The sequence below is a fragment of the Nyctereutes procyonoides genome, unplaced genomic scaffold (genome assembly GCF_905146905.1).
Source record: "Nyctereutes procyonoides isolate TBG_1078 unplaced genomic scaffold, NYPRO_anot_genome, whole genome shotgun sequence".
NCBI lineage: Eukaryota > Metazoa > Chordata > Mammalia > Carnivora > Canidae > Nyctereutes > Nyctereutes procyonoides.
In genome coordinates this window covers 44,002,276-44,030,025 of record NW_026575030.1, presented here as the reverse complement: position 1 = coordinate 44,030,025, position 27,750 = coordinate 44,002,276, and the positions used below count along the sequence as shown (strand labels likewise).

At 47.1% G+C, this 27,750-nt stretch overlaps 1 protein-coding gene across 9 annotated transcripts in view; it reads left to right on the top strand.

Annotated features, from left to right (window-relative positions):
* ST3GAL6 (ST3 beta-galactoside alpha-2,3-sialyltransferase 6) overlaps positions 1–27,750 on the top strand; it is a 55,233-nt gene that overhangs the window by 23,405 nt on the left and 4,078 nt on the right. For 7 of the 9 annotated variants that reach the window (XM_055315989.1, XM_055315993.1, XM_055315992.1 and 4 more), the window contains 7 exons: positions 8,773–8,872; positions 11,649–11,726; positions 13,838–13,941; positions 14,994–15,057; positions 21,758–21,853; positions 24,476–24,662; positions 24,773–24,910. In XM_055315989.1, coding sequence (XP_055171964.1) covers positions 8,784–8,872; positions 11,649–11,726; positions 13,838–13,941; positions 14,994–15,057; positions 21,758–21,853; positions 24,476–24,662; positions 24,773–24,910 — 756 coding nt within the window. In that variant the 5' untranslated portion in view covers positions 8,773–8,783. Of the gene's footprint in view, positions 1–8,772; positions 8,873–10,009; positions 10,029–11,648; positions 11,727–13,837; positions 13,942–14,993; positions 15,058–21,757; positions 21,854–24,475; positions 24,663–24,772; positions 24,911–27,750 lie in introns of those variants that run through there. The other 2 variants (XM_055315998.1, XM_055315997.1) reach the window with 2 other exon arrangements.

Below are 27,750 nucleotides of genomic sequence, written 5' to 3'. Positions count from 1 at the left end.
TCAACTATGAAAAGGAGTGAAGTCCTGGGACAGGCAACGACCTGTACACTTTTTAAAAAAGCATTATGTTAATTGAAATAAGCTAGAAGTAGATACTTCCCATATGCTTCTATTTAGGTGAACTTGTAGAAAAAAAAAACCCCAAAAGGATAGTGATAGATTGGGCTAGGAATTGTGGGAAAGGGATTTGGCCATAAAGAGGAACATGGCAACATGGGGGTGGGGATCATGGAAATGTTCGGTATGATCTTGAGAGTTTTTACAGGACTGTATACGTTTGTCAAAACCCATAAAATTATATGCCTGAAAGTGAATCTTATAGAAAAATGATATCTCAATAAAGTTAATTTAAAAAAATCAACCACAGTCATCCTGTTAGCCTGTTAACATCTAATATTCCTTGGAGGTTATCTTATCAGTGGGGTTTAATATAAGAAAATAGAGAAAATTTCCACTCCAGGAAAAGAAATGGGTCTCTAGGAGAAAATAGGAATAAACAGTAGGAACATAAGAAGCTTAAAAGCTTCTTTGTGTATTTTCGATGTAGCTGAGTCTGAAGGGAGAGATCCTGAAAACAGGAACTTCAGTTCATTTATTTTTAGCATGCAGAATAGTATGCTATTAGCTGAATGATTTTTTTTTTAGTGTGTCCCACTGTGCTATTAAAAAGCAAAATTCTGCTGAAAAGTCACTTCTATCTTATATTCTTTGCAGTAAGCACACCCAATTTTCAGCAGAAGATTTGGTCCTCTGTTTTGGCAGTGGAAGCTTAGCTTTAATTAAGTAAAAAGATCTGTCTACATATGCTTGGGATGAAATCTGGCAAAAGCACTGGCTTCCTTGAAAGACTGAAAGAGTGTGTGTGTGTGTGTGTGTGTGTGTGTGTGTGTGTGTGTAGAACTAGCTGCCTGTTCTTGCATTAGCCAAAGAATTGGGAGAAGAAGAGAGAAAGAAAGTTAATTATACGTGTTCTCCTTTTGCCGTGCAGACAGAAAAAAACTATGTATTTAGAAATCAGCAAGAAAGTATAGAATTGGTCCAATTTGTTGAATCTAGACAGAATGTATACTGTTGGTCCAATTTGTTGAAACCAGAGGAGGGATGGTGCGTAAATCACATTTTCTATTTACTCAGTAATGTCAGACTTTTTTCCCTAAAATTTGTATCAAATAGTAACTCAACATTTCAGACATAATATGGCATATTAATTTTGTATGTGCTACTCTTTTTTCTTTAATTATGGCCTAGCGAGAATTTTTCTTCTAGTAGAAATCTCATCAGACTGAGTCCTTAAGATTTAACTTTTTATTTTTTTTATTTTTTATTTTTTAAAGATTTTATTTTATTGTTTATTCATGAGAGACACACAGAGAGAGACAGAGAGACAGAGACACAGGCAGAGGGAGAAGCAGGCTCCACGCAGGGAACCTGATGTAGGACTCGATTCCGGGACTCCAGGATTACGCCCTGGGCTGAAGGCAGGTGCTAAATCACTGAGCCACCCAGGAATCCCCAAAATTTAACTTTTTAAATTATAAAGTGAGCATGTTTTCATATTATGTTTTTTTTTTAATTTTTATTTATTTATGATAGTCACACAGAGAGAGAGAGAGAGAGAGAGGCAGAGACACAGGCAGAGGGAGAAGCAGGCTCCATGCACCGGGAGCCCGACGTGGGACTCGATCCCGGGTCTCCAGGATCGCGCCCTGGGCCAAAGGCAGGCGCCAAACCGCTGCGCCACCCAGGGATCCCTCATATTATGTTTCTAAGTGTATTTTAATAAATGCATGCAATTTAATGTGTATCATTCCCTTGTTTTACCTTTAAAAAAAGGTACTAAGTGAATGTAGAGTTCATGATGTAATAGTTAAAAAAAAAACACGGTGATAGTTTCCCATATGTACAATTTAAAAGTTTTCCATAATGTACAGTTAAACTCAGATCTGAGTTTGAATTCTTGCCACTGCTCTGGTGAGTAAGCATCTCTAACAGGGATGATAATATACTTGCTTTCATCATGTGTGGAAAGGGCCTAGGGTGCTGTTGGACAGTTAGTTCTTCATATATTGTGCTGTCATTTACACGATCATCACCAAACGGTGGAGGCTACCAGACATTTTTGGATCATCCAATTAGTCATAAGGACCATAGTTAAAAAAAGAGGTGGCAAATGAGTGAAAGAGCACAGAGCCCTTTACATAGGCCACTGGGGGTCCTGTGTGCCTCTGTTGAAGCTTGGGCTATATGGAGATGGCTAGGCCTAGGAGGCTTAGGGACCCTATGGGGTTGAACCAAAAAATCTGGACATTAATACATAGCCAGAACCAGAGCTGATGCTCCCATGGGCACGTGATCACAGAGAAGAGTCCTAAACAGAGCAATAATACAAAAAGGAAGGCAGACAGGACGTATGATATGTTGGCCAAGTTCACACAGTCTTGTGTGTGTCCTTGTGAGCTGAGGACTGGTGGAGGCCTGAATGGAGAAGGGACTCTCTGAGGGCTGATGGGATGTAGGCTGTCAGCGGGGCTACCTGGTAAGGCAGTGGGGGTGAGCCTGGAACAGGGAACACCGCCTATGATCCGGGCCCACATGGCTGGGGAGAGCCAGAGGGGATGTTCTTTTCTAATGTGCACAAGGATGTGGGTTGTTGGGTCAGGCCGTCGAGCAGCAGTGTGTGAAGTGTGAGATGAGACCAAGCGGTGGAAGGGCTGTCACTGTCAGTCACTGGAGCGGCACAGAGCCTGGGGAACAGGTTGGATGAGACGTGGTTTCTGAGCTACTAAAAAATTGTAAGTTTGACTGCAGAGCTGCTGGGGTGGCTGGGAGAGCAAAGAATGCAGACTTTGGAAAACAAGGGTGTCCTATCCAGTGAGCCAGCAACAGAATTCAGGGCTGGTGAAAGAGCTGGCCAAGGTCAGTGTGCGATCAACCAGAACCTGACCAAACGGTTGAGCTCCAGGGCTCCTCAGGCTCCCTTTCCTTGGGCCAGGATCCATCCCAGAGCCTGGGTGGGCCTGAGTCTATGGACAAGAGAGGCATTGGGTGTAGAGGAAATGTCACAGAGAGGCCAGGTAGGCCGGGTCTGTGTCCCCAGCATCTGGAAGAGGAAACACGAAGAGCGTTCACTCCTTCATGTTGTATGATGTCGAGATACCCACGGGGTTTTTGTGCTTGGTGAATAGAATAATTCAGAACTGCTGTTGAACATGCTTTGTTCTAGCTGGTTGTTGGCAAAATGAACTCCCTTTGGTTTGAGAAGGTATTAGGAGAGTCCAAAAATAAAGATCTGACCATTCTCAAAGGTCATCTCATAGGTTTGGTTTGTTTGTCCTTTTAAGTAATGCCATCAAGCTTGCCCTAAGGCTCAGGAATGTGTGTTGAAACAAGCACCCTCCTATTTGCTTCTCCTGCGTGCTCATGTTTGAGAATTGCTGCTCTAAGACACTCAACAGAACCATGGAGGGGGGAAAAATGGATTTCCTGAAATCCAGCAGAATGAGTTGGGAGGAACAAGTAATAGGGTTTTGCTTCATCCCAGTTTGTGACTGTGACCTACCTCTTGATTCCCTTAATCCCTAGGATCTATGCTGTTTAAGGAGCTGGTAGGAAAGATGAATTAGAGAAATGTTTTTTAGTGTTTAGTCTGGTATCAAAAAGATGGGCCTGTACCCGTTTATGGAAGCTGACCTCAGGAGAGAGGCGGTATAAGGCGTGGGCTCTGGTCTGATCCATGAGGGTTGGCGGGCTGGTTCTGTTCATTAGCAGCTCAGGAAAGTTACTGGTCCACAGCGTGGGGTTGTATGTTTACCACTCCATGGGGCGATTGTGAGGGTTACATGAGCTAGAGCATCAGAAGCCTTTACCATCTGCCTTGGCACGTAATGAGCATGTGCTGGACGCCCCTGTCTCAATGATTCTAATCAGCTATTATCCACTGGGCATTTGCCATGTGCTAGACATTTCTGCCCCCCCCCCCAAGGGCATCTAGTTCGTGGATGTGTAACTACATCCAACGGCTATCTGCTTAACCTCTCCTGTGTGCCGGGTATTAGAAATGCTCCACACTCCCCTAGGGAGCTCCTAGCCTTGTCAGGTAACTCCTGTAACCTCTGTGTCATGGTCCCTGGATTTCAGGAAACCCAAGATTTTTTTTTTTTTTTTTCCCTCCATCATTCCCTGGAGTAGAGCAGGGCAGTGGTTCTCAAACTCTGGTATGCACAAGAATTCTATTGGAGGGCACTTGTTTCCATGTACATTCCTGAGCTCCAGAGATTCGGATCAGGTTAGGGCTCAGGAATGTTCTCGTTAGCGAGCTCCCATCTGGTGCTGACCCTTGGACTGCCACATCCCTTGGGGGGGGCACGCTGCCCTAGAGCCATTTCCCTTCTGCGGATATCTGAATTCACCCTCTGGGAACTCCAGCCACCACATGGGAGCACTGTCAGGAAGTTATAGGCTAGAACTCTCTCTTGGGTTCCCCTCATGCCTTTTGTCTTGAGAAACAGGATGACACCAGGAATAGAACTGTGAGGAAGAAATGGTCAGACCTTAAGTCTATTTCTGTCTCCCAAACTGTGTGACCCAGGGCAGCTCAACCTCAGGAGACTTTGAGTTTCCTCCTCCTTCTTCAGGAAGATGGTACCTACCTGCCATTTATCAAGCCCGGTTTGAGCCTTAAATGAAGTGAGGGACTTAAAAGCATTTTGTGAACTTTAAAACCCCACGCAAATGAGACATGCTTTTTATTAAAGAGGAGGGAAAGCCGTTGCCAAGAGTGAGCTCCCTTTGATGTATGGAGATTATTCGTATGTCAGTCTATTATAATTTGAGCAGAAATAAGGATTTGATTTCTGCTGATCCAGCAGGAAGCTGGGTCTGTCAGGTTTAATGTCGAGATCTGGAAACTTCTTTTGATGATTGAAGCTCTACTGAAGGCTTGCTTTTTTTTTTTTTCCTTAAAGCAGGCATTCTAGGTTAAATTCTGGTTTTCTTTTGAAATCTTCTGTTCAAAGCAAAATGGTCATTCCATTTATGGAATTATAATTAGAGAATTTGTTCATTAGTGGAATTTTTTTTCCCTACAACCAAGCAGAGGAACTATACATGTTTATCACAAGGATATCCTGACTGTCCAAGTCTACTTTGCAACTTGAATGTGCTTTGTATTGCCCGTGAAATACAAGAGAGTGGCTAAGCTTCCTAGGTTTTTCTCAGCTGGTGTATGCAATGGCTCTTCAAGAGTTGGTTTAATTTTTTTAAAGGGAAAAAATGCCTCACACTTCTGACTTTTCAGCTAAAACACATATTTGTGAATGAAAAACCACAAAATCTCGGTTACTTCTACTTCTGTGCTTTGCAAAATAATATGCAGATTTCCCAAAGAATTCGTTCTGGAGGACAGATGAGCAGATCGAATTGTAAATATGGAGTTGTTTCTCTAGACCTTCATATACTGTTTTATCTTCCTTGTATAACAGGTTTTTTAAGAATTGCTGGTACTCGTAAGTGGCATCCATGTTGGGTGTTTGCACAAATGATGTTATTCTAGGTGGAGCCTTGACTATTTGAGCACTTAAACAGATTGTTTTAGGACTACATTGGCTCATGGTAAGATACCTTCCAGGACAGTCATAAGTAACTCCTAAAACTATTTCAGGTACAGTCAAACGGGTGGATTCCAGAACTGAGTTACCAAATACCCCTGATGCCTGTGACCATCAACAAATATAACAAAAAAAAGGGTTACTTACAGTGTATTTTCAAGGGAGTCGCAGGATCTATAAATAATCCCATTGTGTTCTTTGGAGTCTTTAATATGTATCCTATATTTGTGTTCAGGTAATAACCGCATGTGGGGCGGGGAAGAACTTTGCTAAGGTCACATCAATCAAAGGGATGAGACAAGCCAAGTCCACATCCGTTCCTCTGAGCACCGATAGGCCTGTATCTTGTCATCATGAAGCTTTGCTCATGGCCTTTGGTCAGCATTTAATATGATCTCGGCCTACGTGTACGACAAGTTGTCTTTCAGCACCCAGCTGGGCACCCACTTCCTAGACTTTTCTCAATTAACTCCATACAAGGAAAGGAAGGAAAGCTACATTTGTTGAACAAATACAAGGGCCAGGCTCTGGGCTGGCTAACTTCTCTTTGATTCTTCAATTAGCCACTTCACAGATGCATCTAACATCCCAAACGCCTCAATGGCTTAGACTTTTATTGACAATCCAAACCTTAATTCTCCCCCATCACTTGGGTTTTACCAAGTTTTCAAGAAACCTAGAACCATACACTTTTTCTCTTCCCTCCCTTCTTTCCCTCCCTCCCTTCTTTCCCTCCCTCCCTTCTTTCCCTTTTTTTACCTACTGATAATCCTGCAGTTTATTTCTGGCTTTTTAAAACCATAAAGAACTTAAGGCAATTTTTTTTTTTTAAAACCACAACATGTCAAGATAGCATACGTTACAAATGGATGAGGAAGACCAAACAGAGTGGAAAGAGATGCACAGGCCTGAGGAGATGGGAGCAGCTGACCTAGATATTTTTCACATGCTTTCCTCCCTTTGGTGTCAGAGGCCGTGGGGCTTCCTGCCAGGCCAGTGAGAACACCGTGTAAGGCTGCGTCAGGACAGGCCAAGGCTCACTTGGGCGTTCTCAAAACCCATGCACACTGCTACTTAGGCAAAGAGCACAGCTGACTTCAGTTTTAGGAAACCAACAACAGTAAGATACACAAACTCAGCGCATGTTTTGTGTCCTAGGTTGTGTCAGATGCCCATCCTTTGGGGTAATTTACCTCCTAGCTCGAAGAGGTAGGCTGTGTGCTCTCCCTTGTAAACACGTGAGTTTACTTGGGGCTGGACAAGGTAAACTGTTTAACCTAAGCACCCCCCTCCCAAGCCAGGAGTTATGTGAAGTTAGGCCATGATTCATGTCATCTGATTGCCAAGCGGTGTTGACTTTTCATGAGCACTATGTATCCTGAGTTAGAAGTACGTGTAAAGTTTAGCTCATTTAACTCCTCTATTTGCTTTCTCTTTACACAGGCATTTCTAACTCCCTTATAACAACGGCATGTAGGGGTGCTGCCTACCGGTCTAGCCCTGAGAAGCCACAGCTGAAAGCAAGGGAGGGGAAACCAATCCCTGCTGGATAAGGACTGCTTAGCAGACAGTTCCCACACCGTCGCTGGCTCCAGAGGAGCCCAGCACAATTCTGACATTTGTTAAGATGATGCCACGTGATCAAAGAAAGCTTAAGTTATACTTGTTATCTTTGGCTTATGAAGGCAAAGGAGTGTTTTATATTAAGAGTTCCACGTGCACTTACTTGACTGTCACAAGGGACACAGCATCGTATTATGTGGAAATGTATCTAACCAGACTCGCAGTGTCTACACTGCATTGCCCCGATTGAGGTTAATAGATATGAATAGGAGTGGGAGGAATGGTACGTGCAATTGTCTAGGTGAAGCAGAAACTTCGTAAGAGGTAAAGAGTTGTAGTATACTTGTTTAAAAGCACCAGCATTGAAATCTATGATAAGAACCATGTATTAGGGACACCTGGGTGGCTCAGCAGTTGAGCATCTGCCTTGGGCTCAGGGAGTGATCCTGGGTCTGGGGATCGAGTCCCACATCGGGTTCCCTGCAGGGAGCCTGCCTCTCCCTCTGCCTATGTCTCTGCCTGTCTCTTGTCTCTCATGGATAAATAAGAACCTAAAACAAACAAAAAGGAACCATATATTAAATTTGTCCTTTTGCATTTAATTGCATGGGGAAGTGAGAACTTTCTCGGAAGCAAAAGTGAGAGCTAAATATGGTGAGGTTTTTTTTTTTTTTTTTTAGATATGTGTGTGTATATATGTACATAAACATTCTATAAAGGGTTTTTAAATTTGTATTCAAAAGGGGGTTGTGTCCAGGTTTCTATCTAAAACTGTATAATGGACTATGCGGTCTATGTAGTGTAAGTAAGAAATTAGATAAATTTACCTGTGCTGTGATACTGAAAAATCAAATGGGTACAACCTAAAAGTATATAAAAATTGAAGATGTGGGAAGTACTTTTTAGTAGCTTTTGTCCTGTTCTTATAAAGTGTGTGTGTGTGTGTGTGTGTTTGGAGAAGAAGAGAGAATCCTAAGCAGGCTGCACACCCAGTGTGGAGCCCAACTTGATCTCCCAATCCGGAGATCACCACCTGAGCCAAAATCAAGAGTCAGACACTTAACCAACCGAGCCCTGCGGGCCGGGCGCTCCTCGGTTTTTAGAAGTTACAAAAAGGACTTGTAAAAATTACAATGTAGAGCATTTGAAGATCATTTTGAGCACCGAAGAAATGCAATGTTTGCTTACATCTTAGGGCATGTATCCACCGTCTACTGAGAGAGTGAAAATAGATATTAGATAGTGTCTCTGAAGAAAGTTTTGGATATGGAGCAGATGTGCAAACTTTTGTTCTGCGTGAATTCTTTCCTTCTCTAATGTAAGAAAGTAGGATGGACGCCACCAGCTTTGAAACAATGGTGCCGTTTACTGGTCTACATGTCACGTTGGATTGACTTACCAGCTGAGGAGAGAGGAAAAAAAAGTGCTTTTTTTTTTTCCCCTGAAAATTTAGTAGATGTTGCCAAAAACAACAGGCGCACATCATGTAGGCCTCTGTTGCCCTTTCTCTGTTGATTCACTAATCTTGTATTTGAGCCTTTGTGTGAACCCATCTACATAACAAACTATTGCCTTTTCTTGGGACTTCGTTCCTGTGTTTCAGGTGGGCCAGCCATGAGAGGGTACCTAGTGGCCATATTCCTGAGTGCTGTCTTTCTCTATTATGTGCTGCATTGTATATTGTGGGGAACAAACATCTATTGGTAAGTTTCATGGTTGCTCTTTATTTTTGTTTTATTCTAAGGAATTTATTTATTTGAGAGAGAACGATGGGAGGAGGGACAGAGGGATGAAGGAGAGAGTCTCAGGCAGATGCTGTGCTGTGCATAGAGCCTGATGCAGGGCTTGATCTCACCACCCTGAGATCATGACCTAAGCCGAAACCAAGAGTCAGACATTTACCTGACTGACTCAGGAGCCTCATCATTCTTGCTCTTTAAAAATAATCCCCAAACTAGTCTTTCACACAGACCCAAAGATGATACTGGGGGGAAATAATGTATATGGGGGGAAATATATATATATATATTTATAAATATATTTTTAATATATTTTTTATATTTATAAATATATCTTATATATTTATAAATATATATATTTCCCCCAAGTCTTTAACATTTTGAGCCTTTTTCTTGCTTTTCATTATAAATTGGGGTTTTACCATTCTAGTAGCTTACATGTCATGCTCTAATGGTTTAAAACTGATAAAACAGCACCTTCTTTTTATTGACTTTTCAGTGGAGCAGTGATGTTGTCTTTGAGACACGACATTTTTCTTTATATAATATTTCATCGTCGTGAATTGATGGACTAATTCTTGGACTCAGGGGTCCTTGACTACTGTGCCTAAGATGCTTGGATAAGAGATTGTTGACTAAAATATAAACACTACGTATGGTTCTCTTCGTTTAAAAATATTTGGTGAATGACGGTGAACATACTTTATGAAACCACATTGACTGGAAACGTCACATATAAAACTTTGAAGAGGCGCAGGTAGTTTTTTTATGGCAGAGAAAACTTACAAGCTTTTTATCCTTTTCCCTCTTATCAGCTCTTTGACTAGGAATAGAGTCTTGATGATCTTTAAATCCTGAGTGGATGGTAGTGTATGATATCAAACTAAATCACAATCTAATTTCCTGTCTTAAACTATGAGTGCTCTTTGCCGGCTTTTTAATAGGAGATCCTAGATCACGTCTCTGGTTTTTTTGTTTGTTTGTTTTTTCCCCCCTACTAGATAAAAAAAAAAAAATGATGCTTCTGAATTTATTTCACCACTGGTTGTTTGAAAAATTATTGTAATGCTCTTCATGGAAGGAAGTTAGGCAAATGGTCACTGGAAAAACCCAATGCCAGGTGGGTAGGTTTGGACCTAAGTTTCTAGGCTTTGGACTTAAATACCGAGCTAGAGGACTGAGGAGTTTTATTGCACACCCTGTGAGGGTTATACCATGGGGATCTCTCCTTCCATCTTTGCCACATGCTATCTCTGTACCACACTTAGTAATGGAAGACAACAGGAGAGAAAGCAAAGAGGTTACTAGATACTAGATAGCGGCTTCTCTACAAATCCTATTGTGTGTCACGGGGGAAATGATAAGGAGGACAACGTAAAGAATCTGAATTTCGTGTAGTCTTTTGTTATCAGAGTTTGAGGAGTGTTTATGACACTCGAAAGCTAACACCTCACCCCAGTCACGTAAAGTCCTGTAGGACGTTACCCTGGGTGGGTTTGTGCTGTGAACTTGATTCCTTAAGAATTATTTAAGACTGGGGGTGTCTGGGTGCCTCGGTTGGTTAGGCGTCTGCCTTTGGCCCAGGTCATGATCCCGGGGTCCTGGGATCGAGCCCTGTGTCAGCCCTCCCTGCCGGTGCTCTCTCTCCCTCTCTCAAATAAACAGATAAGAATTATTTAAGACCGATAACTTTAAGCCACGTCAGAGCTTGTGTTCACAATATCCTAAAAGTTTTTCTGTTTTAAAACTTTAGAAACCAAATAATGTCTTAAACTTCATTTTGGTTTTTTGAATTTTATTAAAAAAAATTTCAGACTTTTATTATACTTCATTTTATCCTCTGAATATAACTTGGTGTTTATGGTCTGATGTGCTGGCCCCCCATATTTATGTACCTTCCTTACATATAGGTCGAGGGATTCTTGCCACTTGGGGTATTCACAAAAGATGTTTCTCTGGTAAGGACTTTAAACTAGCTTTGTCATTTAGAAACCTAGCAGTTCCAACTGAGGGGATTTTTTTAACAACAACAACAACAAAAAAAATTGAAAATTGAGGCCTGTTCTTTGAGTTGGAGTCCCATGATTGTAGAAGAACATTGGTTAGTTGTTTACGATTAGTTGTTCCTGTAATTGGTCGTTAATACGTTCTTCTGTGAAGCAGTACTGAGGCTGGCTGAATCTGGATCCCGCCACCCTGTCCCCTTCGCTTATTTGTGTTGTCGTGCTGTCTTGTTTGACAATACCCTTTTAAGTTGTGGAGACAAACGCTCCATTCAGGCGACCCAGAAGGGCCTAACCTCTGCCAGGAACAGAGGAGAGTCCCATAGGACTCTGAATAGTGGGATTTGTGGCGTCCAGATGACAAGGCTTGTCTGGGGAGCTGCAGGTAGGTGTCCCCAGATGGGGCCGGAGGACGGGCTGCTCAGGCTCTGGGTGGGGGCACTTCTGAAAAGTCAGCCTCCTCGTGGGGTCCACAGTGTGGTAATCCTAGGCCTTCTCGAAGGCCCTTTGTTCCCTGCTCACTGAGTTATTTCCGGGTGGCTTGTCACCTCGGCCTTTCTCAGTCTCGTGCCTTGTGGCCGGCGTCCTCAGACATACGCAAGGGACTGTCCTCTCGGGGGCTTCTGGGAGAAGGCGTCCTCCCGGCGCGGGCACCGAGCGGACTCCCAGGGCATTGGCTTTCCTGGGGGCGGGCTGCCGGGTTCTGGTTTCTGACTGAGCCTACTTTTGTCTCCTAGGGTGCCGCCTGTGGAAATGAAGCGGAGAAATAAGATCCAGCCTTGTTTAGCGAAGCCAGCTTTTGCCTCTCTCCTGAGGTAAAAATAACAAAAGAACGTGTGACCCACAAAATGTTCAAAATGCGCTTGTGATCATTTTTCACGCCCCCCCCATGTAAATCCTAGCGGTGGTAGAAACACTGTGTTTAGGGAAGAGCTTGAATATCCTGTCTCCTTTTTGTGCTTTTAGTCCGATCTGCATCCATGTGCAGCAAAGGCCTTGAAGAGCTCAGTGAGCCCAGTGCTCCCCTCACAGGGGAGATTAGAGAGGCCTGTTTGTGTCGGATTATAGACCCCAGCGAACTGTTTCTCAGGGTTGTATTTCCCCCTTGGTTGTTCCCATGTGATTTCCCACCCTTCCCGTTCTGGGGCTCTTTCTCCTTTGCCTTTAGGTTAAACTTCTGTGACGAGAAGTTTTTCCTGACTTTGAGGAACTGGATTTCAGTGAGGTCCTGGGAATGTAAATCATGATCGTTACGGGGTTGTCAGGAGTTGCACAATATCCACCAATACTCTTTCCCTCTGTCCCCTCAACTCTGACACGTTGCTGGTCAACGTGCTTCTAGAGAAATAGAAATAAAGGACAGTCTGGTCACATTTAATTATATAAAACAGGGACAGGCTTTTTAACACTTTGCCCATTAAAGATCAAAAACCCGTGTATTCTCTTAATTCTCTCCCTGCCCCTTTTCCTTACTGGTTCCTCACCTTGTGGGGCTACACATTCCTTTACCATCAACTCTCTAGGAGACTGCAGCTTCATCGGACATTTCTGCATCTGATCACAGCTGCGCCGTGGCTGCCTCTGGCCTTCCCATGGGTGTGTGTCCAGTTAGGTTTTAGGCTTTTTTTTTTCCTTTTTTTTTTTTTTTTTTTTTTTTTTTTTACCATGACCTGTAGTTAAGAAATAGGTTTTACTTTGGAACCCAGTAGACACTGGGGATAAATAACGTTTTACCTGGGAACCCAGGTATTTAAATAAGGCTGCCCCCCCCCCCCCCGGGACCGGTATCACTGTCCCCACTAAGTCTGGGGCACAGGTGCAGGGAGTGCTCATCCTCCCGTTTCCTGAGTCTGAACACACCGTGAGGTCTAACTCCACCCCTGTCCCAGGTTAGCGGCTCCTGAGCGGCACACTGTCACCCCTACTCCACTGCTCTTCGTTGCCTTTTTAAAAAACTTACATTTTTGTGTTTAAATTCAATTTGCTAACATATAGCACATATTGCCTTTGTGTCATGCAGCCCCCGAGCCCCCCCCCCCCCCCAGGCGCTCTCATCTGCACCTGCAGTTTTTAGGCTAAAAGAGGGCAGAGCTGATAGGACTGGAAAAGTGGGGCCAAGTGTGGGGATAGTTTGACTTGTTCCTTTAATTGAAAAAACTTTTTTCCCCCCTCTATGTCCTACTGGTTCCGTAAAGAAGTCCTACGGAGTTGAACTTCCTTCGATCATTTATTAACCATAAGTAGCCTCCTCACTCTGTGCTGGCTGCTAAAAGTCGGGGGCAGAGGCGGAGCACGTCCTGCTCTCTTCAGCCTGGCTCTGGCCCGAGTGGGCCGGGGGGCTGCGCAGGGCACAGCAGACAGGACGCCCACCGTCCTTGTTCTCAAGCAAGACTGTTGTTGTTTTTATTTTATTTTGTTGTACTTTTTTTTTTTTTTTCTGAGCAGGTTTTAATAGATCAGAGCAGTGTTGCATCCTTGGTGCATGGAACTTTTATCATCTTTTTATAACTTTGTACCTACAGTAGTTTTAAATTTGGGAGCGGCCTAGCATCCATGCTTTTGTTTTCCCTTTGTCTGTGGATAACATTTTATCACTTACTGTTGGTTTGATTTTAAATTTTGATCCCCCCCTTCCCTCTCCACCTCACCCCCAAACCCTCCCCCTAAAGCTGTGACATAATTTTGGTTCCACAGCCTGGAAAGTGTTTCCGTTCTGGTTGTGTAGTTCCACTGCATATTCCATTCTGTGTGATGTTTGAATATCATCGGAGGTGATTTTTTTTAAAATTAAAAAAATAATCACACCTTCACATATGGTCACTGTAATCAAGGCGAGCATGCTACTGCAGTTGTCATCAGCCCTTATTTTAGAAGGGCCGCAGAGGGGGCAGGCATTTGGGAAAATCACTTTTTCCTTTCCTTGCAGGTTTCATCAGTTTCACCCTTTTCTGTGTGCAGCTGATTTTAAAAAGATTGCTTCCTTGTATGGTAGCGATAAGTTTGATTTGCCCTATGGGATAAGAACATCAGGTCAGTAATATCATTCTTTACCCGACCCTTTTAATGTGAGTGGTGTTTGATGTGAGCCACATGTTGGTGTGATTGTAAGGCCTTTTCATCTTTCTGCTTCGTAATGATCCCCAAAGGAAATGATGTGGGGATGGGATGAAGGGCATTACGTTTTAACATAGAAATCCCCACTCCTTTTTGAGGCAGCGAAGAATTTAAAAATAAAATGGTAGGTTTGTTGTTTTTACTGAGAAACTTCTGCTTTTTACTTCAGTGTAGCCATAGTATTATTAGGATACCGAATAACCTTCTGATGCCTTATTTTATTCCAGCGTGGAATGAGCAGGATAACCCTGTGGGTTGGGTTAACGTCCTCCCTGGATCCCTTTTTTGCCTCTTGGCCTCTGGGTTTTGTTTTATGTCCTCCATTTACGTTCTAGCTCTGGGTATCTTATTTTGCTAACTGGTGGCTATTTTACTTTCGCCAAATTGAGAGAGAATCACTCCATCTACTAATGACGAAATGGTTCACCTCTTTGCTTATTGGCCACCGAACCGGCTCTATGTAGCTTGATGGTGTAGATTATTTTTGAGAGACCCTCAGAGCCCAGGAGGTGACATCCTTTGTTTTCAGAGTTAGATTTTGCATATTCAACTGACCTTGTTTTGTGTGTGTGTGTGTGTCTCAAGAATACATTGCAGTGAATTTGATAATTTGCGCCTAAACTTACTAAATATTGGCTTCTAGACGAATGTCAGTTTGAAAGGCTATATTTTTAAATATCTAATGTTGATCTCTTGGGGATTACTTTCTTATGATTGTTTTCAAATTAAGCATCTCTCTCTCTCTCTCTTTCCTGGAGTTTTTGGAAAGTGTCCTTAGAGCACTTCTGAGTGTGCCTGTTGAGCTGTGCTGGCTGATTGCAGTTGCCTCATTAATTTTCACCACAGAATAAATCCATGGAGCTGCACCAGTTTGAAATGGGCTTGGGGGAGGGAAGGGGGCAGATGGCTTACTATGTGCCTAAGAAGCCATGAATCCTTTTATTTATACCACTCCATTTGTTTTGCAGCGGAATATTTTCGACTCGCTCTTTCAAAACTGCAGAGTTGTGATCTCTTTGATGAGTTTGACAAGTGAGTTGATTTCCTTGCTTTTGTTTACTTTTTAGTTTTAGCTAATGTGGTTCAAAATGTGGGCCCCGGGATCCCTGGGTGGCGCAGCGGTTTGGCGCCTGCCTTTGGCCCAGGGCGCGATCCTGGAGACCCGGGATCGAATCCCACGTCGGGCTCCCGGTGCATGGAGCCTGCTTCTCCCTCTGCCTGTGTCTCTGCCTCTCTCTCTCTCTCTGTGACTATCATAAATAAATAAAAAAAATTTAAACAAAAAAACCAAACAAACAAAAAAACCAAAATGTGGGCCCCAATGTAAAACGTCTTCACTCAAGAAAGTTTCTTCGTATCTGTGCCTACCTAAAACGTCGAGTACGTATTTCTACGGTACGTCCAATAAACACTACAAAGCTAATTTAGGAGCTGCCTAACTGATGGTCTCAGAAGTTTGCAGGGAGTGTGTGGTGAGCCATGCTAGTTCCAGGTCAGGATATTTTAAGCCACATTCATCTTGTCCAAGTTGTTGTTACCGCAGAATTAATTCCTGGCCTCTGTGAACCAGCTCATGGCCCCTCCATGGGCTGTTTCCTCTGCCTTCCTGTGTATCCTATAACTGCTCCTGAGGATCCTTTTTGTTTCACTTGAGTGTTGGATTTCAGAAGCGACTCTCTTCCTTTTATTCAGAATTTTACAGGAGGGAGGCAAACAGCTTGCTCACATAATGTTTTCTGACTACAAGAGGTAGTTTAGTTTGTAGAAAAATCTGGTGTCATGTGAGCCCTGTGGGAATGAACTTGCTCTTAAAGATAGACTCCTTAGCAGGTGCACTTACTTGGACGGAGGTAGACTCTCTTCACACATTTTAAAGCTACATTTTAGGATCTGATGACAGTGGCCCAGTGGGACAGTACAGGTGGTCTGCAGGTGGCCCAGTGGGACGGTACAGGCCTCCATTACAAAGGGAAATGACTGGATTTTTCCTCTTGCTCAAGTGGACAGAGGTGCTCGTTAGCAGATACATAAGTGAGGATACTGGACGGAGGTGTGAACATGGAGATAGTTTCCAGAACAGTGCTAGGTTTTGTCTGCACGTATCTCCTTTTTCTGTGGGAGCCCACATATCAAAGTGTGGATTATGTCATAAATGTTGCATATTTAAGCTTGTCCTTACTTGTTATAATCTGAAACTGTGCCATAAACTTAATTTCAAATTTTGATCACCTTTCAACAGCAACCACGTATGTTCTTTTCTAACCTAAAGTTCATAAAACTCTAATGGGTAGGATATTGTTTTTGTGCAGACCTTTGGCATACATGCATTAGGTCACGCTTTGTCATTTTTACTACTGACCTGCAACACTCCCTCCCCCCCCCCCCCCACCGGGGCCATGTTCTTAGCTATGATTAGCAGGGACCTGGACTGTTCTTTTTTTTTTTTTTTAATTTTTTAAAAGATTTTATTTATTCATGAGACAGAGAGGCAGAGACACAGGCAGAGGGAGAAGCAGGCTCCATGTAAGGAGCCCGATGCAGGACTTGATCCCAGGACCCCGGGATCATGCGCTGAGCCCCCCAGGTGCCCCGGGACCTAGACTGTTCTACCGTGAGTCTGCTGTTCCTACATACACAGCTTCTTCCTCAGTATGCGGTGTGATGGCTCGACTTGCAGCAGTCACATCTGCATTCTGGCCAGGAGGGAGGAGTCAAGGGCAAGGCCCTGCCTCTGTCAGTTAGGACTTGCCTCCTGCCTAAGGACATTGCCCAGAAGTCACAGACAATACTGGATGACATCCAGGGTCCTCAGCTGCTGGAGCCAGTTGACACCAGCGTGAGAGCTGTAGTTCTTTCCAGTTCCATGTTCAGTGTCATCAAAGTAGGAAGGTGAATGAGCCATTTGGGGAATATTTATATCCTGGAGAAATTGGCAACACTACAAACCAGGGCGTCTCCTATCCCCTTTTTTTTTCCTCCCAGAGCGAACTGATGGTTTAACATTTGCTAGCAGCCACTGATTGCATCCCATTGGTTAGGGCTACAGTCACAGGCCACATGTGGCTGGAAGTTGGGCAAGGAATGAAGCCTAAAAAAAAAGAAAAATTATTAATAAAGTGGCTGTGGCCCACATTTTAAAAAAGTCCTATTTTGAGGGACAAAGGAAACATGATTATTGAGGGGCCACTGGTCTCCACCTGTCTCTCTGTGCCTGGTAAATATTTAGGATTCTGAAGTCAGTTATGTAACCCTATACCAAGCCAGCCGTGGTTTGTCTCTTGAAGAATTGGTTGTCTGTGGAAGCTTTTGTAGATCATTTCGAAGTGGCATTTCTTTTTTTAAAATTTTAAGTTTTTTTTATGAAGCGACACCTTTCTTAAAAGATATTTTACTCACGTGTGTGTAAGTAGGGGGAGGGGCAGAGGGGGAGAGAAGCTCAAGCAGACCCCAAGCTGACTGAGGAGCCTGTCTGGGGTTCCATCCCACAACCCTGAGATAATGACCTGAGCCAAATCGGGAGTCAGCTGCTTAACTGACTGAGCCACCCAGGTGCTTCCCCACCCCGCCCCCACCCCACTCACCCTGTGCCCATGAAGTGACATTTCCTATGAAGGACTTCTTATATTTGCCATACTGGCCGGTAATGTTACTAATGTAACTCTGAGGCAGAGAGAACCTTTCCCCAAAGCTACTTCCGTCAAGAACTTGGGCGAGAAATAAGGGAGGAAGGGAAGAGGAGTGTGTGTGTTCGGCCGTGGCACTGAAAGACCCCTGGAGCTACACGGCCCCACGCTTGCTCTTTGCTCGGCCTCCTCCCTTTGCTAACCACTGCCCTCCCCTCCCCGTGGCCACCGAAACACAAAACAAAAAACCAGACTCCCCTGTTCTTTTTCTAAGTTTTTGGTCACTTAGTAATTAGTCATTTGCCTCCTTATGTGCAATCATAACTGTTAGGAAAATATTTGCGTTGCAGAAAATTGCCTTTTGCCCTAATTTTGTAACCGGGATTCTCTGTGAACCAGGGACCCCATGCAATGGGAAATGTGCATCACCCATTTTTATTCCTCTTTTATTTTTAACAGGGAATATAAGTCTTGGGCTTTTCCCCCCTGTATCGTTGAGCTTCTCTCCTGAGCAAGGCCCAGCAGGTTGGGGTGGGTGAACAGGGGGGCACCGTGCTGTCCTGTGAAGAGTCCTGATGACCCAAGCTCCCCTCCCCTGGCCCTGTTGCCTGGCCTGAGAACCAGACTCTAAAGTGGTGAATCCTGGAGCCTGCGGAGGCCTAGTCCAGCCCAGCCCTCTAAAGGGGAGAGAAGTGAGGCCCAGAGAGGTTCTAGGGGCGGTGGAGGGAGGCCTGCAGACTTCTCCTGTTCTCAGCACCTCCCTCCACATTTTAACAAGCAGAGAAAAGACCAGAAAGACCCCACAATTGAACATCCTTTTTTTACTTAAAAGATTTATTTATTCGTGAGACACAGAGAGGCAGAGACCCAGGCAGAGGGAGAAGCAGGCTCCGTGTGGGGAGCCCGAGGGGGGATCCCGGGTCTCCAGGGTCACGCCCTGGGCCTAAGGGAGACGCTCAACGACCGAGCCCCCGGGCACCCCGACAAACCGTTTTTAAAACCAATCAGAGCAACCTTTTCCTGGTGTTTTTGTTTAGTTTTCTCGTGTTCCTCCTTTTATCGAAATGCGCAGACTGGGTGTGAGGCTGGGACTTGGGCCGCAGAGGAGGGACGTGACCTGGCCGGGAAGGGGGAGCTGGAGGAAGGGGGGGCGGGCGGGTGAGGGAGTCGGCAGGCGGGGTCGCCCACGGGGATGCCGGCTCTTGGGGAGACCTCGGCCTGCTCCGTGACCTGGCGCGGGCCCCACGTTCCTGGCCCTCGGTGTGTGCGGGGGCGGGGGCGGGGGGGGGGTTGCTGGTGGCTGAGGCAGGGGACCCCGTGACCTCGGGACCCCGGCGCGGGCCCTCGCGGCGCAGCGGGGAACCGGCCCCGCGCCTCGCCCCGCCCACCCCTGAGGACGCGGGAGGAGCTTGGGGGGGGAGGGGTCGGGGGGAGCTCTCCAGCCCCCGGGGGCCCCTGCAGCTCGGGCCTCGGCGCCCGCATCCTGCTCGCCCGCCCCCCCCCTCCACGGCCCGCAGGGAGCCCGCCCGGGGAGCCCCGCTGCAGCCGCCGGGGTCCTGCCCCCCCCCCCCCCCCCCCGCCCCATCGCAGGTGCAGCCCGCGGGGTGCCCCAGGGCCTCGACCACAGGCAGGGCCTCGGCGGGGCGGGGCGGGACAGCGGGACGGCCGCCTCCCCAGGGGGCCCGGGGGCTCCGAGCCGGGGGCCCGTGGCCCCTCAACACCCCAGGCGGGGCAGCCCCGGGCCGGCGGGGGCCCTGCGACCTTGCCTTGACCTTGCCTTGACCTTGCCTTGACCTTGCCTTGACCTTGCCTTGACCGGGGCCTCGGCGCTCCCGCCTCCTGCCGCCGCCCGGGGGCAAACCGGGAAGTGTCGGGGAGCGCGGGGTCGGGGCGCCGCAAAGCATCGAGGGCCGCGGGGCTCCGCGGGGTGACGGGGCGGCCCGGGCGACCAGAGGAAGGCGGGAGGCCCGGGAGGCCCGGGGGAGGCCAGGGGAGGCCCAGGCGGGAGGCCCAGGCCCGGGGCGTGACCCGTCGGCATGACCGAGGGGCGCCGCTGCTCCCCCGCCTGTCCGGCCGCGGGGAGCCTCTGGAGCGGGGCGCAGCCGCGGGTCCCTCCTGGGCGCCCTCCTGGGCCCCCTCCTGGGCGCCCTCCACCCAGGAGGCTCGGGTCGGGGCTCTGCTGAGGCTCCAGGGAGGGCGCGGGGAGGGGGCGCCGCAGCCGACGGGGAGGCCGGTCGCTGCCCCGGTGAGGGCTCTTCCCCCGCAGCCCCATGCGGCGTCGGGAGCCGCTGTTCCATCCTCCCTCCGGTGCCCGAGGTGCCCGAGGTGCCCGAGGTGCCCAGCCTCGCTGGGGGGGGGGGGGGGGGGGCAGGGGAGGTGGCGCCAGCCTCAGGAGGCCCAGCCTCTGATGTGCATTAAAATGAGCCCCCAGGGTCTGGAAGGAAGAGTCAGACCTGCTGTGTGGGTGAGTCCGGTGAAGAGGAGGAGGGGCCTCCCCCCCCCCCCAACAAAGGAAAGGGTTTGGGCTGTTTGCCAGCGTTCCCCTCCCCTCCGGGTCCCTGGTCGCCAAGCAGAGCAGCAGGGGTGACCTTGCCTTCCTGGAATTCTAGAGCACGTTGTGGGCTGCCCACGGTGGGAGTTTTTGGGGGCACGACCTCCAGGAGTGCCAGACAAGGTCGCCCCAACCCAGTCTCTGACGCCTGTCCTGCTCTGGACCTTCTCCTTTGTATGACAAAGTAGACGGAGTCGGACAGGACAGGACTCTTCGGTTGGGGACCTGAGAGACCCAAATCAAAATGCGTAGAAGAGCATTTTCCAGCACTTCGAAGCTTCCCGAATAGGTGCGCTAAGCAGACCCCAGTGAGGAAAGTCAACTTACGCATCTGTGTGTGCAACGTGTACGTTGTCCCCTCTTAACCCGACAGGGCCAGCGCTCAGCTCTTTTTAGTTATTCCTGTATTCTCTGGGATTACTGATTCACTCAAGTTTATTTAAGTGATCTCTACACCCAATGTGGGGCTTGAACTCGCGGCCCGGAAGTCAGGAGCCACATGGTCCTCCAGCTGAGCCGCCCAGGAGCCCCTCTGAGTTGACGGATGCTACTCGTTAATTTCCGAAGAGCCTTACGAAGAGTCTAGAGTTCATCTGGTCTGCTTTATTTCATGATTCCTAGAAGCGGTGGTTTTTTTTTTTTTTTTCTTTACACTTTTCATGTCATGAAGGCTTTGGAAAGCCAGTCTCAACAGGCTTCCCCTCTGTAGCCTCGTCCCTCAAAGGAGAGGGACATGATCTGTGTTGTCCTTTCTCCAGGCCTGGCCAGGAGGCGGTGACGGGCCGGGTCGGGTCTGCGGAGAGCTGATGGTACACAGTCCCGGGCCCTGGGCTGATCCCCGCCAGCAGCAGGAGGTCCCACTTCGTCATCTACTTGAAAGCTGCCAGGAACACCGAGTGGACTTTTAGTTTACGTTGGTTAAGCTCCAAGGAGCAGTACGTGTTTGGGGAACTGAAGGGCTCACGGGCAGGGCCGGGGAGGCTACACCTTCCCCACCGGATTCCAAACTGTCCGCACACTGATAAGACGCGGCCGTGACCCAGAGCTGGAATCTCAGGATGCTCAGAGTGGGCAGTGCTGGTGAAAAATGTACGGGGGTGTGACGTGGACACACTATCAATATTAACACGCAGGACCACAGGCCAGGTGGTGATTTTGTCATCCCGGGGTCTGGATGCAAATTCTGATTCTGCCTCTTGGGAGTACGACTTTGAAATGTTGGCCAGCACCTCTCTGAATGCTTTCTTCCCTTGTAAAACGGAAAGAGCGAGCGTGTGCCTGTCTCAGCAGGTGGTTAGGAGAATCACGTGAGGGACTGACTGTGTATGGACTTAGAAGCAACTGTTAGTTGCTAATGGTCATGTACTTCCTGTGGAGTGTTACTTCTTGAATCTTGCGTCTGATGTATCCCTAGACATTTAAGTCACAATTGGTTCTTTTTCTACCTATGCAACAAGTGAAGTTTGGCGTCGGGTTCCGGAAGGTCTGAACGAATTCTTGGAATCACCCAGTTAGGTGAAAGATGTCTCAACCTCTCGCTTGTCTGTTTGCCCAACAGTGTGCCGTGTAAAAAGTGCGTGGTGGTTGGTAATGGAGGAGTTCTGAAGAATAAGACATTAGGAGAAAAAATTGACTCCTACGATGTCATAATAAGGTAAATATAGTTCCTATTTGCTAATCTGGAATGGTTGCTGAAGAGTATGGTTTTCTATTTTAGTACGACTGTCATTTTAAAAGGAAGATGCTTAGACCTATTTAAGTCCGTTACACAAGCGGGCTCTCAGTGGTTGGCTAGGGTAGGCCTAGATTGTCACATCGTCTCCTTAGCAAATATTTATGAGGTCTCCTTACTATTCCAGGCACAATTCTAGCCACAGGGGGTAGAGCAGAAATAACAACGTTCTTATTCCCTGTGGAGCTTACAGTCTCATGAAGGGGGGAGAACACAGGAATTAAATAAGGAAATCGAAAAATAAAGGCCGTGCAGACAATTCTGGGATAGACGACGGAATAGCTACCTTAGAATGGATGACCACTTAGAGGAGGAGACCTCCACCTGGACCTGAGTCATCGTCTATACCAGCCCCGTGAAGACTAGGGAAGAGCAGTCCGGGCAGCGGGAATGGTTAGTGCAGGTCCTGGGAGGATAGGATCCTGGGTTTGAGAGAAGGAGCAAGCAAACCAGTGAGGCGGGAGGGCGGCAGGCTCCGGGGGGGCGGCAGGATCAGAAGCTGAAGAGTCAGGGAAGAGCAGGCTGTGTGGGACTCTATAAACTGAGGTTACAACTTGGATTTTATTTGAAGTACGACAGGAAACCTGAAGATTTTTAAGCAAGAGAGCAACTTGATCTGGTTCTGTTCTTAAAATACGTTGGCTGTAGCATGGACAGTGGGGTATGAGGGACAAGGACAGAAACGAAGAGGCCAGGGGGGTGGCTGTATTCAGGCAGGCGGTGGTGGCTTGGAAGAGGATTGTCGCGACAGAGAGGTAAGTGGATAGATGGAGACGTGTCTTAGAGGTGGAGTTACCAGGACTTGTCACTCTAGGTGTGAGCGGAGGTGGGGCTAAAGGAACAGATGCCCCCCTCTGGGTTTTCGGCCTCAGAGACTCGGTAGGGTCTCGAGGCACCATTTACTGAGTCGGGAGAAGCCTAGGGTAGGGACGTGTGTGAGGAGAATCAAGATCTCTGTGTGAACCTGTTCGGCTTAAGATGCTTCTAGATTTGCGGTGATGAGGCAGGTCGGCAGGTGGGGAACAGGTTCAAGGCTTGATGGAGGTTCAAGGCAGCCTGTTAGCGGAATTTACACCACGGTCTGGGCAAGACTTCCAAGAAAGAGAGAAGAGGGCCCAGGACTGAGTCTTGACATACTCTATGCTTGGAGGTAGAGTGAAAAAGGGGGGGGGTGGGGGGGAGTGAAAGAGATGGAAGAGGATCCACCAGTGAGGTCGGGAGGTTTCAAAGGAGAAGGGTCGTCAGCTGTGCGCAGCGCTGGCGCTGGCCCGAGGTCCTGCGAGAGGAGGACGCGGAGTTGGCCGTGGGCCTGCCCCCCCGAAGCCCGCTCGCGCTCCCCAGAAGCAGAGCTGGAGGCAGGATCTGGGGGTGCCCCGGGCAGCGAGGTCTGCAGGAGGAGGACAGGGACAGAGGGCGAGGCCAGGGGAGGCGAGTGTCTTGAGAAGCTCTGTGTGGGGTCGAGGAAGGAGCTGTAGGGGAGATGGCGTGCACTCGAAGGAGGCCTTTCCAGGTTGCTCCTCTTGCGAAGGTCGGGGTGCCGGAGCCTGCCGTGGGCCGGGCCCCGGGGTAGAGCGAGGGGCTGGGGCACCAGGCGGGACGGAGACCTGGGGTTGGAGGGCGGCCAGGGGAGCCCCCGGGGGAGCGGGGAGCCGAGGCCACTTCTCCCTTTCCTCCCTGAGAGGTCGCAGTAAGGTCATCCTGGGCTGTGTGGGGCGGTGCGTGGGGGGGGGGCACGCCCCCCGGATCACTGCCCATTTCGAGACCCTCGCGAGGGCCTTCCCTGCTGGGTCTGGACACCTGCTCCCCGGGCCCACAGCAGCCCCCGGCGGGGGAGTGCCCCGGGCACGGCCTTCACGGAAGTCGTGTCAAGTGTTACTGGGACCGTCTTGAGTTACACGGAGCCGGGGCCAAGGGGGAAACCGTACCGCTCCCCCAGGGGCCGGTGTTGGGGAAACAGAGCCTGTGCCTCCTGGGCCGTGCGCGACGCACCGCGGCCGCAAACCCAGCAGCGGGTCTTTGTGGCCCTGGAGTTCGCTGTGCCAGTCGCATGTGCTTGGGTGTAATGAGGCAGTTTCAGATGGATTCCAGGGCTCCCAATCGTGGTGGCTCTTCAGACCACCTTCAGAGCCCTTGCCTGCCACTCCGTGTGCCACACCCTGTGTAGCCCTGGGCAAGGAGCTTTCTGGACTGCAGGGCCCCGGTCCAGGGGGTTCTGTCTGCAGGCCCTCCTAGGTCTCTTCTAACCTAGCATGCTGTGGCTCTAGGTTCCCATTTTGTTTTACGCGGACTTTGGTTTTCCTGGGTGTAGGACTGAAACTGAATTACCAGTGGCCCCACAATTAATTTTGAAAAAGCAGCCGTTTTGTGAAAGGGAGTTATTTCCTTGGCTGTTGTGTATTTAAAAAAACAAAAACAAAAAACAGTTGCCTTGTAGCTTTAAGCACTGGGACCCCTGGCTGCTGCTGTTTGTTCTGAAAGCTCTGAAACTGGGATGGAATTGGCTCACGCACTTGGTCTACATATTTTGTGTTTTACTACCCACAGAATGAATAATGGTCCTGTTTTAGGACATGAAGAGGAAGTTGGGAGAAGGACAACCTTCCGACTTTTTTATCCAGAATCTGTTTTTTCAGATCCCAATCACAATGATCCTAATACTACAGCGATTCTCACGGCTTTTAAGCCTCTTGACTTAAAGTGGCTGTGGGAAGTGTTGACGGGTGGCAAAATAGTAAGTTGGCAACATCCATCTGCCTTCCGATTACCTTCATTTTTTTTTTCCACTTAAAAAACCAAAAGGGCAACCACAATGTTCTATTTTGTGTTGTTCTTCTATTTCAGAACACTAACGGTTTTTGGAAGAAACCAGCTTTAAACTTGATCTACAAACCTTATCAAATCAGAATATTAGATCCTTTCATTATCAGAATGGCAGCTTATGAACTGCTTCACTTCCCAAAAGTGTTTCCCAAAAACCAGGTACGTTATTTTTCTTTGCACAGTTTCAAACTGAAGATCTGGCTAGGGGTGGGGTGGAGAGTTCCTAGGGTTCTCAGAAAGGATGAGATGCAGGACTCCGGGTGGCTTCTGAAGGCCACATCTGGGGCAGTGAATTAGGCAGCTGGGAAATAACAAATAACAAAAATAATATTTTTGTTTTTCAGATTGCAAGGAAAGAATCTTAGGTGGAGTGGGGTTTTTTTGTTTTGTGTTTTTTTTTTCTGGCCTCAGAGCCTTCTGGGGTCTCCTCTGTGTGGCCCAGCGCCTCCTTTCTTAGAACCTGTCTTCAGTGTCGTGGGAGGGAGCTGCCGGGCAGGCTGTGCTGGGGTAGCAGGACGGCTCAGGACAAGTGCAAGGCTTTTCAGGCTCAAGAGAACTGTCTCGGATAAAAATATCACAGCAAAGGGGACGAAGGACAAGGTAGCCATAATACTTCTGTGGTCAGAGGAGACACTGGCACTGAAGTCTGAGGAAACGTTGTTGAAACTCGAGATTCTTTAATTAAAAGCAGTCTCCCTGACTTGGACTCCTGGAGCCCTTTGGTTTCCATGCCCCAGAAGACGAGGCCCACTGGGCTCCTCCGGGGGCCCCTCACTTGAGGCCTGAGAAACTGACATAATAGCTCAGTTGACATGAGGTGTCCCCTTTTTGTCATCAGGGAAAATCCAAAGAGATAAATACACATCAGGTATCTTTTTTTTTTTTTAATATGATAAATTCTAAACTTTAGAACTGTTAGATTCTAATGCTTATTATGAAATAAATTCAAGGGAATATGTGTGTGTATGTGAGTGTATATATATATAAAAACTTATATAGTTTAATATATTTAATGATTTTATATACATATAAAGAAAATCATCCTTCTCTTCCCTCTCATTATCCCACAAGTATTTTTTTTTTTTTTGCCTTTTATATCCTTCCAGACTATCGTCTATGCATTTACAAACACCTATTTTTCCTTCAGTATAATTGCAATTCTACCGTGGATATTTTCTGCCATTCTCCCCTCCATTTAACTACTCCCCTATTTATAGATATTTCTGCTTGAATCCATCTTTTTTCCCCTCTATAAATTATGTAGAAATACACAGGATTATAGGGCTTTTCAGCCCACTTGTGTGATTTCTAAGACTCCTTAGAAGTGGAATTCCCAAGTCAAAAAGCATAAATGTTTTAAATGTAAGCGTTATTTCATAGTAATTTTGAGAGGAAAGGTCAACTTAAGTACTTTCTTAGTAATTTTGAGGGGAAACGACGGCTTCTGAATGTATGTTTTATGCCTTTTTTCACTCTTATTTCCTGCCAGGTAAGATCAGATACCACCTTTGTTTTTTATTTTAGGTAGTATCTCCAAAAGCATAGGAAGATCCTGATCTTAGAGACGATGCTAAAACTAGTTGTAACTAGATTAAAGTTCCAGTAGAACGTGGCATCCCAGAAGCCAAGTTGAGGACACAGCAGTATTTCAGAGAGGTCAGTTATGTGGGATGCTGTCCAGAGGTTGAGCACAAAGAACAAACCCTGGTTCTGGAAACGTGAAGTCATCCTGATGATGTGGACAAGAATAAAAAAAGAAAGCCTGCTTAAACTAGGTTAAAGAGAACACAGGGCATGAGCAAGTGGAGGCAGTTCTTCAATGGCCTTTTGTTAGAAAAGGGAGCAGAGAAATGGTTGAAAGACACAGGATCAAGGAAGGTTGCTCTTGTGGTGGTTTTTAAAAGATGGGTGCCATGTTTATATGCTGAAGAGAAGGATTCAGCAGAGGAAAATGAGGAGAGCAAGTGGGTGACTGTAGAAGCAGACTTGGGAGAGAAGAGATGGGATGAAAGAAGAAAGCACGAGTGCAGAGGCTGGCCACAGGTAGCAGGGACATCGCCTGCACGTAAGAGGAGTGAGCGCTGAAAATACAGGTAAAGATGAAGGTAGATTGGGAGCTGGGAAGACGGTATAGATTTTCCGTTGGTGAAATGAGGATTAAATTGTCTGTTCAAAGGAGGAAGGAAGCTGATAAAGGTATAAAGTGGTCATGTTGGAGGGTAGGAATGGAAACTTACTAGGGGAATACTGACAGCCACTCGAGACTGGCCATGCGTGTCAGGTGTACCCAGGCACATGTTGTCTTCTCAGCTCGTTGTTCTGCTCGGGTGTAGACTGAGCCAGGGTTAAGATTCTGTCAGGGGATAATCTATTTCTGTGGGTGAGAGGTGCACAAAATGGAAGGTCTCTGTAAGGGAGTGATTATGATGATGAATGAAGTACTCTAAGGTACGAAGAAAGGAAGTAGAGGACAGAAGAGGGAAAAAGCGATGGGATCAGGGAGGTTGGAGGACTCCCAGGTTTTTAACCCAACCACTAATTTCCTTTTCTAGCAGATGGTGAAGCCTCACGGTGTTCACAGTAGGGCATGGGGTAAAGAAAAGCTTCTGCAAAAGGCAGTTTTCAGATGAGCTTGCCTCCTGGAGTTTGATATTATGGTGCTTCTTGGGCTTTTTTTTTTTTTTTTTTTCTCCTTCTCAAAATCATTGTGTTCTTTCCACGGACTCTAAGTCACACCTTTAATGGAAAGGAAGTCTCCTTAGACTGCTGTGTTAAAGAGTTTAAGATGTGTTTTGTTTTTGCCTTAGAAGGCCAGCCTGGTAAGAATTAAAAACTGCCCGTCAAACATTTGTTACTGCCTTCTCAGGAGCTGTGTATATGTGATGGGGGTGCTTGTGTGGGGTTTTTTTTTTTTTTTTTTTCCTCCTTTTGGCTTTTCAGTTGATAAGGGTCCAGTCTCCACTGACTTTACCATGTGTACATCTGAAATTTTTATTTTC